At 41.3% G+C, this 14,700-nt stretch overlaps 2 protein-coding genes across 2 annotated transcripts; both read right to left on the bottom strand.

Annotated features, from left to right (window-relative positions):
* Positions 1-221: 221 nt before the first annotated feature.
* LOC133010677 (GDP-L-fucose synthase-like) lies at positions 222-9,816 on the bottom strand. Its single transcript, XM_061078287.1, has 10 exons — positions 9,692-9,816; positions 5,655-5,800; positions 4,151-4,265; positions 3,613-3,741; positions 3,453-3,526; positions 2,889-3,022; positions 2,427-2,558; positions 2,263-2,342; positions 867-966; positions 222-784 (listed from the first exon to the last, which is right to left on the bottom strand). The coding sequence occupies exons 2-10, from the start codon at positions 5,786-5,788 to the stop codon at positions 729-731; spliced, it is 954 nt and encodes a 317-aa protein (XP_060934270.1). The 5' UTR covers positions 5,789-5,800; positions 9,692-9,816; the 3' UTR covers positions 222-728.
* A 1,316-nt stretch (positions 9,817-11,132) lies between these two features.
* Positions 11,133-14,096, bottom strand: LOC133010244 (leukocyte elastase inhibitor-like). The gene is made up of 7 exons (XM_061077751.1): positions 13,995-14,096; positions 13,168-13,356; positions 12,667-12,804; positions 12,459-12,576; positions 12,230-12,372; positions 11,888-12,055; positions 11,133-11,588 (listed from the first exon to the last, which is right to left on the bottom strand). The coding sequence occupies exons 2-7, from the start codon at positions 13,333-13,335 to the stop codon at positions 11,181-11,183; spliced, it is 1,143 nt and encodes a 380-aa protein (XP_060933734.1). The 5' UTR covers positions 13,336-13,356; positions 13,995-14,096; the 3' UTR covers positions 11,133-11,180.
* Positions 14,097-14,700: the final 604 nt, after the last annotated feature.

Genomic DNA, 14,700 nt, shown 5'->3' with positions numbered 1-14,700 from the left:
CTCCTTCCACGAGAGAGAAGGCTGTTGTGCCTTATAACATGCGATGGGGAAATGGGTATTAAGTAATAGGCTACATTTGAAATATTTTGATGGAAAATAAGGGATGAAATCATAACTGGATTAGAGATGATTGAGAACAATCTGGCTGTTGTACGACCCGCTCTACCACCTAGGCCGCTCAATGTGATGGAGCTCTTAACATTCACACCGGACACTTGAAGGCCTGATCATTGATATCAAATTTATTTTCCTCAGTCTAAACATTACAAATCACTGCAACCTATACATATATTTAAATAAACCAATTTCAAACCTTCTAAAAATTCTAAATCCCAAACCACTTCCCAATAAAAATGCTACACACTGGTAACGTAACCCAGGACTGTGGTGCAGACATATAACTAAGACTAGTTACTCAATCCAAAGACCATCTTTATATAGAAGAGTGTGAAGGATCCGTGTAAAAGGTGTTTGCACGTACAAAAGCCTAAAATAAAAAACACCAGATTTCTAGAACCATTGAGCCACATCCCTCTGTGAATCAACCTCATACCATTAAAAGATGATTCTCAAGTAACTTGTTAAGGATCCTGACTCTTGTGTCGGCCTCAACGCGTTTTGACTTCGTGGAAGTGTGCAAAGTCACAGAATTCAACTGACTGAACATCCACCACCTTGTCCCTCTTCTTCCAGCCTCTTCCTCTTCAGTGGAGGACAGAAGACATTTCTCACTTGCGGGCGCTGTCGTAATTGGCAACGAACCAATCGCAGGTTTCCTTTATGGCTGTAAATGAAAAGATGATTGAGAGGAGACAAAGAACGGATGACCATCGAACAGCACGTACCCAGAAACAAACTGCTCCCACCTTGTTTGAAGGGCGTGAATTTGAAGTTTGGCTGGTAGCGCTTCAGCTTTGCATTGCTGGCAGTCTTTTTGAACTGGCCGTCGGATTTACTGGTGTCGTACTATCACATCAAGGTTAAGGAAACAGGATTAAATCTGGATACATCTAATGTTTCTCATATCAGAGCCAATTTTCTACAAAGACGTTAACAGTGTCAAACATTTTCCGAGATAAAAAACGAAATGTTATGGGATTGACTTCTTTCTAGGCATCGATCACTTGAATATCTGGTTTAGATTCGTAGATGCCTGAACAACACAAAGCTATTGCTCCATTAAATTGGACATCACAGAAGTTAAACCTGCAGCAGCTGTAATAAAGGATTTTCATTTTCACTCCTCACCCTGAGCGTCTGTTCTCTGTAACTCTGGTGAGTGGGTTCTAGTGGTGGGGGAAAAAATCGATTCTGTTCAGTATCGCGATATTTTGCGCCGGCGATTATATCGATACTTTTTTTTAATATTTATTTACAATTATATATGTAACAGCCCCTGGCTGGCAAAGCATGACGAGGAGAGTCTCAGAGTTTAAAAGATACCTAGTGTGTATGCGGAAAGGATGTTCTCCACTGCAGGAGATATAGTAACGGCCCAGAGGAACTTTAACATATGAGCATGTTGACCAACTCCTTTTTCTGAACAAAAATGCCAATATTCCCAAATGAATTTAACATTTTGGGTCATGACCTTGCAGGTCTCAATTTGATTGAAGCTCTAGGTTACTCTTATTTATATGATTGAGCTCAGCGTTCATGTGAGAAGTCTCCTATTCAGAAAATAATTACAAAGGTTCTGTGTCCTGGATGTTCAAGGACAAAGGTTTTGCACTTCAGTTTATGTGTAGAAGACAATGTTGTTCACAGAATTAAATGAGACATTTGAAATGAGTTTAGCAGTCTTATTTTCCTCATTTTTTGTAATGCCTTTGAATAATATGGGGGACAAGAATCGCAATAAATCGCAGAATCGAATCGCAATACTTGCAGTATCGCAATAAATCGCAGAATCGCAATACTATTTAATCGTGGCCCAAATATCGCAATACTAATCGTCAAATTTTTGCCAATTCCCACCCCTAGTGGGTTCTATCTCATGTGAGAAGAATTGACAGAGTCACAGTTTCAACTGTCACAATCCGGAGTGAAGCTGAACTGTGGATCAGTTTAAGTCGCAGAAGTTATTAAAAACCAGAGTTTATCTCCAAAATTCAGCAGGAAACTTTTAAAATATGAAGGATTCTAAACAGAGTTTGGTGGATTTGTTACAGCGGCAGTTCAGCTACAAATCAGTCCAGACTAAAGTTAAAACAACAGTTTCAGGTTGAACAGCTTTGGGTGAACTTGTGATTTAAAGGATACTTGAACTTCTCCTTCAAAGCCCATCGCCTGGAGGACTTCCTCTGCTGCTTCCTTGATGGACACTTCGTCTTCCTCTCCAACTGCGACCGACAGACACAACACAGTTACTAAACTTCACAGCTTCAATATCAGCATCTTCTAACGTGTCCTGTGTGACGACTTACCTGAGAGGATGATTGGGTCGACCTCTGGGTAATCACACAGGACCCACAGGAAGAGACGAGCCAGGTCCAAAGAGTAGATGAACTGTCTTCTGGGTTTGCCAGAGCCCCAGACCACTAAGGGCTGACCCTCCTCTAATGAGCAAAACAAAACGTAAGAGTTAAGTGAATCTACAGACTATTCTTTATACCTGCTCATAGGGATTCACCAGATAAACACAATGTTATCAATAAAACGGAGAAACAAAATGCAACCTTGCTTAATAAAACATAATGATCAGCATTGAAATTCTAACATTGTAAAATACACAAACCTAAAAGCTCATCTAAATCATCACGAGCTGGTTACATATCCTGTGCCAAATGTTTAATATTTATTTAAGAGATATTTTTAAAAACAGAGGAAGAGTCCATTCTTTTCTTTGTTGTCAGTCTTTATAAACAGTCTATGTGCATGAGACTCACTTTTAGCAATGTACGCTTTGTGGATGAGACCTGGCAGCACGTGGCCGTCTTCAATGTGGAAGTTGTCGTGAGGACCAAACACATTTGTGGGGATCACGGCGGTGTAGGCGCGTCCGTGCTCCTTGAAATAAGCCCTGGGAGACATGGACACATTCACTACACTTTGTCCTTCAATGGACCACATCATGGAAACGTCTCTATAATAGGATCTTATAAAAACATCATCTCTCGGTAGTCGAAAACAAACTTTGCATGCTAATTTTCATAGAGGGGGGAAGTGAGACAAGATAAAGTCAAACCAGATAAAGAGACAAACAACCATTCACACCTACAGGCATTTTACAGTCTCCAGCTACACAACCTGCATTGTGTCATTGGACTCAAGTGAAAGTTAGCTCGTAATTCGAGAGTGACCTTGACCTTTGATTCCCCAAATATCATCGGTTCCTCCTTGAGCACAACATTTGAACCAAATTTTTATGAAATTCCGTCCAACAATGGGATGGACGGACAACCTGAAAACATGATGCCTCCGGCCACCGGCTGTCACCAGAGTTCACGTACCTGTTGTGAATATCAAGCATTCTCTTTGCATAGGAGTAACCAAAGTTGGACTCATGAGGTGGACCATTATGGATCTGGTACAAAGAAAACAAAGAAAGGTTAGCTAGCATGTTCAAAACACAAAAAGGTGTGGTGCAGTCTGACTTCACCAGCCTCTTACCATGGTCTCATCGATGGGATAGGTGGTCTTATCTGGAAAGATGCAGGTGGAGAGGCACGACACCACCTTCACAACACCCAGCTCATGGGCTACAAGCAGCACGTTGTCATTGATGTGGATGTTGTTCCTCTAGAGGGAGCAGACATATCAGTGTCAAATCTGAAAGTAACTGATTACTGGATAACCATATCACAAATTTACCACCAGCACGTCTTCTGTAACACAGATAATTTATTAGCGGTGAAAGCAGAAGAGCAGCTTCCTCATACCCAACAGTCCAGGTACTCTTCAGCTAATCAAGTCTCTCGAACTTTTTACTTCAACTTCAAACCTCTGAAGTTTATTAAGTTCTCATATTACACTTGATAGGCGTCACCTGTAATAAGAAACCCATAATTTTCTAAATTGACTCAGAGTCCTTCCTGGTGCATAATAGCACACATTACTGGATTACTGGATAACAATATCACAAATTTACAACCAACACATCTTTTGGTAATTTATTAGCGGTGAAAGCAGAAGAGCAACTTCCTCATACCCAAAAGTCCAGGTTGGATTTCATGTTCCTGTAAAGACCTCCAACCAGAGCAGCCAGGTGGATGACATGGGTGGGCCGATGCTTCTCGAACACCGCCCGTGTCTCTTCAATGTTCCTGAATAGAGTTAGGTGAAGTTCAGGTGAGGTATGGTACAGTAAAGTACAGTAAGGTGAGATAAAGTACAGTCAGATGAGGTGAGGTACAGTAAGATGATGTGAGGTACAGTAAGATGAGGTGAGGTACAGTAAGATGATGTGAGGTACAGTAAGATGAGGTGAGGTACAGTAAGATGATGTGAGGTACAGTAAGATAAGGTGAGGTACAGTTAGGTGAGGTACAGTAAGATGAGGTGAGGTACAGTTAGGTGAGGTACAGTAAGATGATGTGAGGTACAGTTAGGTGAGGTATAGTAAGATGAGGTGAGGTACAGTTAGGTGAGGTACAGTAAGATGATGTGAGGTAGAGTAAGATGAGGTGAGGTACAGTAAGGTGAGGTACAGTAAGTTGAGGCACAGTAAGGTGAGGTACAGTAAGATGAGGTGAGGTACAGAAAGATGAGGTGAGGTACAGTAGGTTGAGGTGAGGCACGGTAAGGTGAGGTACAGTAAGGTGAGGTAAAGTTAGGTGAGGTACAGTAAGATGAGGTGAGGTACAGAAAGATGAGGTGAGGTACAGTAAGATGAGGTGAGGTACAGTAAGGTGAGGTGAGGTACAGTAAGGTGAGGTAAAGTTAGGTGAGGTACAGTAAGATGAGGTGAGGTACAGAAAGATGAGGTGAGGTACAGTAAGATGAGGTGAGGTACAGTAAGGTGAGGTACAGTAAGGTGAGGTACAGTCAGATGAGGTGAGGTGAGGTACAGTAAGATGAAGTGAGGCACAGTAAGATGAGGTGAGGTACAGTAAGATGAGGTGAGGTACAGTAAGATGAGGTGAGGTACAGTAAGGTGAGGTACAGTAAGGTGAGGTACAGTAAGGTGAGGTACAGTTAGGTGAGGTACAGTCAGATGAGGTGAGGCAAGGTACAGTAAGCTGAGGTGAGGTACAGTAAGATGAGGTAAGGTACAGTAAGATGAAGTGAGGTACAGTAAGATGAGGTAAGGTGAGGCCAGGTAAAGTAAGATGAGGTAAGGTACAGTAAGATGAAGTGAGGTACAGTAAGATGAGGTAAGGTGAGGTAAAGTAAAGTAAGGTTAGGTAAAGTACAGTAAGATGAGGTGAGGTACAGTAAAAATTAGGTAAAGTAAAGTAAGATGATGTAAAGTAAGGTGAGGTAGAGTACAGTAAGGTGGGATAAGGTACACTTTATTGTCCTAAGGGGAAACTTGAGTTTCAAGCCACTGCATCACATCATATTCCAGACACTGGCATGACATTTCACATACCTATAAATACAGCCAACATTAAAGCTTGACCCAAAAATGAGAAAAGTGCAATATCTAGTCTTGACATTGTTTTTTTACACACTTAAACCTCAGCAGTATTTAGAGGAGGCGCGAGTCTCACATGAGGTCAGCATCTTTGGAGGAGAGGAATATCCATTCTTCCCCCTCCTTGTCTCCTCGCTCCTCTTTGACCACATGCTGTATGGCCCTGCCCACCAGGCCAGACCCCCCAGTCACCAACACCTTCATTGACATGGCGCGATTAACCTGGACACAAATGGAACAAAGAAACCCTTTAGTGACTTACAAAACGAGACACAATTGTCAGAGAACTTACCCGGATTACCCAGGCTACAAAAAAGGCATTAAAGGAAAAGTAATCACGAACAATCAATTCAGTTAATCACTGAGTATTTAATAATAATATTCAAATCCAAGGTAACAGGGACAGAGAAGATCACGGCCCAATGTCCAGGAGGATTGTGAGAAACCAGCTGGTTCTTGGATCAACTCCCTCTAATCTTTGTCACTTTTCTTCCTCTTTTAACACACATGTTCAGAAAGTGGTCTATTTTTTGTGATGGGAAATTATACCACAATACTTTATTATATATAATCTCTTTTCACGTATGACCATTTCTGCTTGTGTAACTGCCAAGATGATTTTTGCTGACCTGCCACAAATGTGAACTAACTGTGCTCGCCTGCTCCCCGAGGACCTTGTTCTTTGTCATATCTCCTGGGATTTTACTATCAGCCCTTCAGCAAATCTGCATAAAAGCACACACCTGTGAAGGTTTCTTTGTCATCCCCTCTGCAGAATGCTCTGCACATGCTGTATGATTGTCTGACCTTCCTTGCCAGGAATACGGAACCTAAAAGACCATTACTGTCAGATCTCTTCATTTCAGAAGAGGTCTAATTTCCACCACAGATCACAAGGATCTCCTTCCTTCAGTTAAGGCCAATTTATGCCTCTCCGTTTTTTCTATTACGGACAGATAAGACCGCCCTATCCGTCGTAAAACGCCCTCTCCGAGTGCTTCGGACAGCTTTTCGTACACGTCTGATTTTTCGAACTATCCGTCTTCATGTTGGAGACCCGACGGACCGCTCTTGGCTGTGATTGGTCCGCGAACGACATCATTTCCGTATGACGTCATTTCCGTATTTCCGGACCTCAAACTTCCCGTTTACTTGTAGCAACAAACACATAACAACTATGATTCTACGATTAATGTGACGTGTGTGTTAAGCCAGCGGAGTTGTCTGGCTGACGGTGGCTCGTTAGAGCACTGAGGGCATGTGTGCACGGTCACAGACGGTTATAACAAGCTTTCAAAACGGCGCTAGCAGGCTAGGCTAGCCACCATGCTAACTGTGGTGGTAACAGTGCAAGAACCCGCCGTCACGACTTTAATTCCACTTCTATCATGACACTGTTTCTATAATACCGTCAGGCTAGAAGCAAACACTGGATAGTAGTTGTTAGTGCCGGGAGTCCCTGCTGACTGTGTGTGGAAGCTGGGGGGAGCTAGCTCCGGGTAGCTTCTAGCTACATGTAGCCTCAAGCAGATTCAAGCTGTGGAATCAGCAACAGAGTTCGGAAACAAGACCGGAGAACCGCTGCGCTAAGAAACGATTACATCAGCATCTTGACCCGCTGGGTGTCACTTTATTTAGTTCTGTTAGTTGCCATGGTTCAGTGTGTGGGACGCAAGCTAACATGTAAACAGAGACACGTGGACTTCTTCCCAAATGGGGTAGGCTTCTCTGAGCTCGTCTTCCGTTGCGCCACCTATGGGTTTGGCGATGAATTTTTTCCGACGGACTGTGTCGGAGAAGTAAAAATCAAAAAGACTCTTTGCCCCCCGCTGAGACCTCTCCGAGAAACGGACACGTAGTAGTATATAAGAGCCTTTACTCTCACTCCTCCTTCATGCACACAGGTGTGTCCAACTTATCACCTCCCTTACCCCCCCTTCTTTTCACGTTAAGGTGTGAAGGGACATTCTGTCAATTTATTGTCTCCTTACAGATACACAATGATCACTTTTATTACCTCCACCCCGTCTGTGAAAAACAACTCAGATTTTTAACACAGCTAAATGGAAGGACGTGACATGGGCCAAGAGAGAAATATTGTCTGTCTGTCACACAAACACACATACAGTGGCCCAAAGCTTCAGGAATTGTATATAAGCCTGTAGAACCTGTTTGTTCAGCACAAACAGACTTAACCCATCATTTTCTAAATTGACTCAGAGTCCTTCCTGGTGCATAATAGCACACAGCATTTCCATATGAAAGAACAAGGCTACAGTGCAAAGTTCATTGGCTTGTTTCCAAAAGAACTGCCTCCTTTTCCAAATCCACTGCGACATTCTTGTATCACAGGTATGGAAGCGTAGATAGTAGCTGAGGTCAGGTCACGTGAAGCAGCAGCAAGAAACTTAGGAGTTTCTAAGTCTGCACTGCAACACAAAGCTGTCCTTAGACTCCTAATCTCTTATATACAGTTGAATTACAGATCAACCAAAGTCCTTATTTGCACTCTCTTGTCTTTAAGTTGGGAGTATCCACAGACAGCTGATATCCACCTCCCTAGAAACTGAAGAAAACACATGTAATATCATTGTATTTATTCTTCAACAAACATAAATTCAGTGGGGACAAGCCAAGTTTCCAGTTGTGTGAAGCCCTGTACGTGTCCTGACAACGTGTGGTCAGTGCTGATGTTTAATGTTAGAGTGTAAAGTGGGTCAGCGGAGGAAGCAGAATCTAGACATTCCCATGACTCTATTGATCTTAGTTTTCCTCCCTTGTGCCTGTTACACCTGGTCGGTGTATGTACCTCGTGTAAACATGACGGACACATGTTGGGTTCCGTGAAGCCGGATAAGGAAAGGATATCCTGGACATGTTGAATTCGCATCCTAGTACGCACCCATTTATTTTTGCGTTAATGCAACCGGTTCATATTGCAATTTGACACAGTTCACTGTTTTGCATTTCACTTTTTACTTCACTTTTTATATCTTTTATCTTTTATATAGATATGTTTATGTCTAAATAAATGTTACTTTGTATAAATATTAGAAAAAGTGAGTAAATAAGAATTAAATAGTGAGTAATTATATATTGTTTTTCTTATGTGTGGGACAAATCACGTCAGCGAGTCCTGCTGACCATGCTACAGTACTAAGTTTGGGGAAAAGTGATTTAGCATAATTTGGGGAAATATTTATTATGAATATTATTCAATACCTTCGGTTAAATACTGTACATTCTCATCAAAATCATGTCACATGTCCAGGGAGTCCTGCAGGCTATGATACAGAACTTAGTTGTGGAAAATGTGGTTTTGTATAATTTGGGGAAATATGAATTATGAATATTATTCAATAACTTCACTAACCAAAATTAAGTCACAGGTCCAGGGTCTCCTGCTGGCTATGCTACAGTACTAAGTTTGGGGGAGTCTGACTCTGTGAATATCTTTCCAACTTTACTGAACTTTGGAAGGATTCGAACAACAAACAACAACAACAAACAAGAAACGTTAAGCTAGCTGCTGAGCGGTGTTAGCTAGCGACAGTGGTGTATAAAGCACTTGAAAGCCATACTTGAGTAAAAGTACAGATATCTTACCTGAAAGTGACTTCGGTAAAAGTAAAAGTCACCCGTCAGAAAATGACTTGAGTAAAAGTCTTAAAGTAGCTCATATTTAAAGTACTTAAGTATCAAAAGTATCTGGTGTTGAAATGTACTTAAGTATCAAAAGTAAAAAGTACAAAGTGCTTTTTATAGTAGTCCTATACAGACACAAAACAATCCACAATGTTTCTCCTAAAGATTTATCTCAACTGACTGAAAAATTATAACAACAATATGAATATAATGTATGTAATGTATAATTTTACAAATTTTGAGAGAGAGAGAGAGAGAGAGCTGCGTCAATCTCTGCTGCTCAAGTAACGAGCCAGTTTGAGAATGTAAGAAGTAGAAAGTACACATATTTTTGTTCAAATGTAACGAGTAAAAGTAAAAAGTCGTCAAGAAAATAAAAACTCAAGTAAAGTACAGATACGTGAAAAATCCACTTAAGTACACTTCCCACCACTGGCTAGCGCTGTTAGCTAACGAGCGGCCACGTACCTTCCGGGATGACTCGGTGGAAAGCGGCTGATTCTCCCCGGGGAAGAGGAGCAGGTGTCGGCTGGGACTGATCCACACACACCGGTGGAGAAGGAGGTGAATGTCCGTGTGTTGATAAACAGACGTTCTTCACTTCCACGCGTCACTCCATCAGGACCTTACTTCCGCCATCTCTTCTTCTGCGGTGGTTTCACGCCCGAGCGATCTCACTACCGCCACCGCCCGGTAACACTGAGGTAGTGTCAGTGAATCAGAGCGAGGCGGTGCTGGGTCATTTGATTTTATTTATCGCTGATTTCATATGTTTTTTATACTTTTACACTTTACTTTCAGCACCACTAATGTACAGGGCATTTTCTAATATGGAAAATAATATATAAAGGAGCACATTACTTACACAGAGCTGGGGTCAAGGTGCTGTAAGTCAAAAAGTACAAGTCAAAACTGTTCAATTTAAACGAGACCATTAAACAACAATACAAAGGGTTTAGCGTTATAAACGATAAATCTGTACAATTTGTAAATTAATAGAAATAAAGTTAAAAAAAATTATCTCTCATTCCTTCTTCTATCAGGTTACTTGGCTCAGACATTCAGCTTTTTGTTTTGGCAGTTCGAAGTCGAGCAAATCTTTGACTTTTGCTACTTTTAATTATATTTTAAAAAATGCTAGTTTTTTGTTTTTTTTGTCAGTAATTTTAAACATGTCCCATCAGCCCTGTTTCTTGAAAAAATGCCGTTGAACCGCTCATTTTACTTGCACACCCCACCAGTAACTTTATACTTTTATTTCCTGGATCCTTTCTGCTGATCCTATCTATTACTGAGGACAATTACTCACTATACTCTCTCCATTTCCTCTATATGAGCCATTAGAGAAGTTCATTGTATTGGAAGGGGAGGTGACACAGTTAGGAAATCAGAAGTCATAGGACTGTTTTGTCCTCTTCGTCTTTGTTTTAATGTCTATTTTCAGGTCATAATCAATGGAGAGTGACACAGTGGTGAATAACAAACAGTACAGAAACATTTGGGCCCTTTTCTGAAGTGAACTTTAGTGCAATTTATACTATTGCTTTTCAGTTTCTAATTCTGCTATAAACTGCATGTTTATAACTATGCATGTTCACTTCTTCATCATTATTCTTTCTTTGGTTTATCTTTGGTTTATATGTTACGTAATTCTGTCACAGCAGGAAATAAACTGCACATTTATATCTTACTTATTAGAATCCTTTTAAACATATTCAATATTGTACAGCTTCTATTGTTGTGAATGAGTCTGAACCGGACGATCTCCTGCTGCTTCTTCACATGTGAAAAACAAACTTGTAATTGTCTTTCTTAATTATTGTTGGATCAAAATATTCTTCATTAATTAATATCTTCATCGATGATTTCAGTGCAAAAACAGACAAAAACACAGAAAATAAATCCCACATTTAAAGGATTAAGCTTTTATTTGAATATCTTTCTCTCCTGGTTCTGTCTACTGAGGAGACGAGAACCTGCCGAGGAAGAGGATGGACTTGGTTTTATTGTGCCTGATGAAGAAGAGGAAGGGGTGGTCTGCTGTGAAGTGTTCCTCCCTCAACATACAGAAACTTATCATGCCTGCTGTGGCGGCCGCCGCCTCCGTGCCCTCCTCGTTCACCTCCACGAAGGCCTTGTGGGCCACCGTAGACAGGAAGAGTCCTCCTTCACCGTTCATGCCAGACAGGTCGGCCTTTGACGCGCAGAACACGTCCGTCATGCCCAGCTTGGACAGAGGCTCGTTCAGCTCGTAGTCCTCCTCCAGCTTGAACTTTGGCAGGTGAACGAGGATCTCTGACTGGACGTCCATGTTTTCCCTGTCGGTCCATTCATTCAGCCTCTCCAGCGTCAGCTCCTTCTCCAGCTGGAACAGAGGGAATACATTTTATCACGTCTCTAAAAACTAAGAGGCTCTTTTGTGATTAAAAGGCTGAAACATCTAATGACGTTAAGGTACACAACAGAAGTTATGTCCCTAACATCTGCTGGTGGTCGCTAACATCCGCTAACATCAACTGGTGGTAGGCATTAATAAGTGCAGTACAAGGGATATTCTCCATATTGTTGTATATTCTTGTGTATATTATTGTATATATTCGTGAGCAGCAGCTTTTATTTGAGCTTCTCAATATGAATAAAATCAATTGATTGAACTCGGTGTACCTTCAGCAGAGGGTCAGATCCGTCTGTGGACTCTTCAGGCAACAGGATCAACATGCTGAGCTCCTCCTCCACATACGGCAGCTCCAGGATCTGCAGAGCGTGGTCAGGGATGTAGTTGTAGGGCAGCTTCTTCATCTGGAACATCATCTGGACTGGTTTGCTCTCAGTCTGACACACAGAAACACAAACAACTATTAAAATGTTGATCTTGCTAATAATTCCACTGTGATTAAGTTACGATCTACTCTAGTTTGAGGAGCTAAGGGACATAGACTGTTATAACTATAAATGAAAGTACACACAATACACAACATGCTAAATTGTGATTAGCAATTTTTTTACCTTGTTGAATTTAAAGGGCATCTCTTTGGTGTTTGCTTCATCAAAACGGTTCATCCAGTTTCCCTTAAAGTAGATGGCATTGACCAGAGCCAGCCTCGACATTGCAGAGACTGTCCCCGGCTTCAGGAGATCTTTTATTTTATCTGAAATGTAACAGAAAACCTGACAATCCCGAACAATGTAGAAAGATTTATTCCCTTTTTCATTATATTCATGTGTATAGTCGTACTTTCTGTCTGCTGCTCGACCCAGGTGTTGATCTCCTTTCTGCTCGCCTCCGCGGCCCCGATGAAATCCACAGTCTTCAGGTCGGCCTGGTAGTACTTACACGTGGCTTCCAGGAATTGCTGCAGAGAACAGATATCATCTTATACTTTCAAGGAAGCTTTTAAGAAGTATCAATTTCTGATGTGATAAGTGAACAAGGAAAAACTCACAGGGAGGAAGTTTTCGGTTTTCTCCCCATACAGACGATTGGCTGTTTTCAGAATGTATGAAGCCGATGGTGAGTTGATGCCTGCGATTAGCGTCTCGAAGTCGGCGTGAACAGCTTCACCTGAGCTGAATGACAGGGCCTGTGTGGAAGTTTGGATTGACACATGATGACACAGAAACCCGAGTGAGACACTGCAGATTAAAATCTGCACATTTTTAACCCTGAATTCTTTAATAGATGAGACGATAATAAGATACAAATAAGAAACTTTAAGATTTGTTCTTGTTCCGAAAGCAAACTGGTTTAATGAACTGAACTGAACTGTCGGTTCAATGTCCTGCTGTCAGAGAGCAGCACATACTGGACCTTGTGTCAGGGGATTTATCTAGAGTCAGAAGAACAGATGGTTTAGAAACACTGTTCAGTCTGCTCCATCATAACCAACTGGTCCCACAGCTCTGACTCTCTGAATGACAGGTAACAGAGACATGGTGTAATGTACCTTGGCCATTTGAGCAGCTGTGTCTCCTCGGGCTCCCAGGTAGACCATAGCCAGAGCTGAACTGATGCTCAGAGGAGACAGGAACACATTGCCAGATGGGTTTGCATGGCTCAGAGTCCGGAACAGATCCAAGGCAAAGGCTGTGTTTGAGCTGCTAATGGCGGCCATGGCTGAGGATGAACAGTTGTCCTGTAATGAACAAAAACAGATTTTAAGACATATCATTTTAAAATGCACCTCATTGCTGCTTGACTGTATTAGTATTAGTTTAGGGATTCAACTAAACTAAATGTTTTATTGGATATGGAGCCAAATCATAATGTACATTCTCTCACAGCACCTTGATGATGAGACCTTAAAGACTCAATGTGGACAGGAAGTAACAGTAATGATGACGAAGTGATGCTATTAATAAACAGGGGGTGTAAACCAAGGCTTCATTTAATAATTCTTCATAGAGTTGTAGCGTCCTATGAAATGAAATCACAGACTCACACAACCACACCCACCCACAGACACACACACACACACACACACACACAGACACACAGACACACAGTTTTCTTTCCGCATTTGTCGAACATTATTTAACTTCCGGGTCTAACATGTGCCACAGCTTCTCTTCAGGTTCGGAATGACGCAGCGTTTAGTTGATGTGAACCGGGAACTCCACATGAGCTTTAACCAGAAGTTGACACGGAACACGAGACGGTGTTTGAAAGTCACCATGCGAATATTCATCCGCTGATTCCCCCCCCACACACACACACACGTACAACCAGATACCATAATAAATAATAATAATAATAATTATAGACGCAAAATACCTGAGAGAAGAGAAGACGTGGAAGCAGAGAACGTGAACCTGCAGGTTGTCAGGAGAGGAACACGTACACCAGTTTATATGTGTGTGTGTGTGTGTGTGTGTGTGTGTGTGTGTGGGTGTGACGCGTGACTGGGCGATAAGTCACTGACTGCTGGGAACAAAACACCATTATAGTCCCAACTGCGCACCAGTGGGGGGGGGGGGACGCCACTCACACAATTCTGAGGAAGTTTTTGCACATCCTCTAATAAAGTGTATTTATTTATCTTTATAACTGCACTAAACATACCTGTCTCCTTGCACTGTGTACCTGTACAACACTCCGCTCCATATACACTTACTTCACATCATATGTGATATGTGTTCATATAAACCATATTGATATTATATATAATTTTATACAATAATATTGTCTTTTGCACACTCTGTCTACATATTCTTACACTCATAGTATATTATATTACCTATTGTATAGTCAAATACTTATATTCATACCTCTACTATATATCATATATTGTATCATACTCTCTGTATATTCTTTGTATACATAAGTCTATATACACATATTTATACATGTGTACATGTTATAATTATTATCATTATATCACTATTACTATTATATTTACTGTTGCTGCCATTATTACTATATACTGCTATATATACTGTACTATTTTTATATACTGTCTAACAATAACATTACCAGCATA

This window comes from Limanda limanda, chromosome 9 (genome assembly GCF_963576545.1).
Source record: "Limanda limanda chromosome 9, fLimLim1.1, whole genome shotgun sequence".
Classification (NCBI taxonomy): domain Eukaryota; kingdom Metazoa; phylum Chordata; class Actinopteri; order Pleuronectiformes; family Pleuronectidae; genus Limanda; species Limanda limanda.
This window is presented reverse-complemented; position numbering and strand designations above follow the sequence as displayed.

Excerpts from the sequence above, each read along its gene's own strand:
- LOC133010677 (XM_061078287.1), bottom strand. The coding sequence starts at position 5,788 with ATGTCAATGAAGGTGTTGGTGACTGGGGGGTCTGGCCTGGTGGGCAGG. Across the intron at positions 4,266-5,654 it reads TCCAAAGATGCTGACCTCAT|GAACATTGAAGAGACACGGG; the intron begins GTGAGACTCGCG and ends AACTCTATTCAG. Across the intron at positions 3,742-4,150 it reads AATCCAACCTGGACTTTTGG|AGGAACAACATCCACATCAA; the intron begins GTATGAGGAAGT and ends TGCTCCCTCTAG.
- LOC133010244 (XM_061077751.1), bottom strand. The coding sequence starts at position 13,335 with ATGGCCGCCATTAGCAGCTCAAACACAGCCTTTGCCTTGGATCTGTTC. Across the intron at positions 12,373-12,458 it reads GGTCGAGCAGCAGACAGAAA|ATAAAATAAAAGATCTCCTG; the intron begins GTACGACTATAC and ends GTTACATTTCAG. Across the intron at positions 12,056-12,229 it reads TGCCCTTTAAATTCAACAAG|ACTGAGAGCAAACCAGTCCA; the intron begins GTAAAAAAATTG and ends TCTGTGTGTCAG.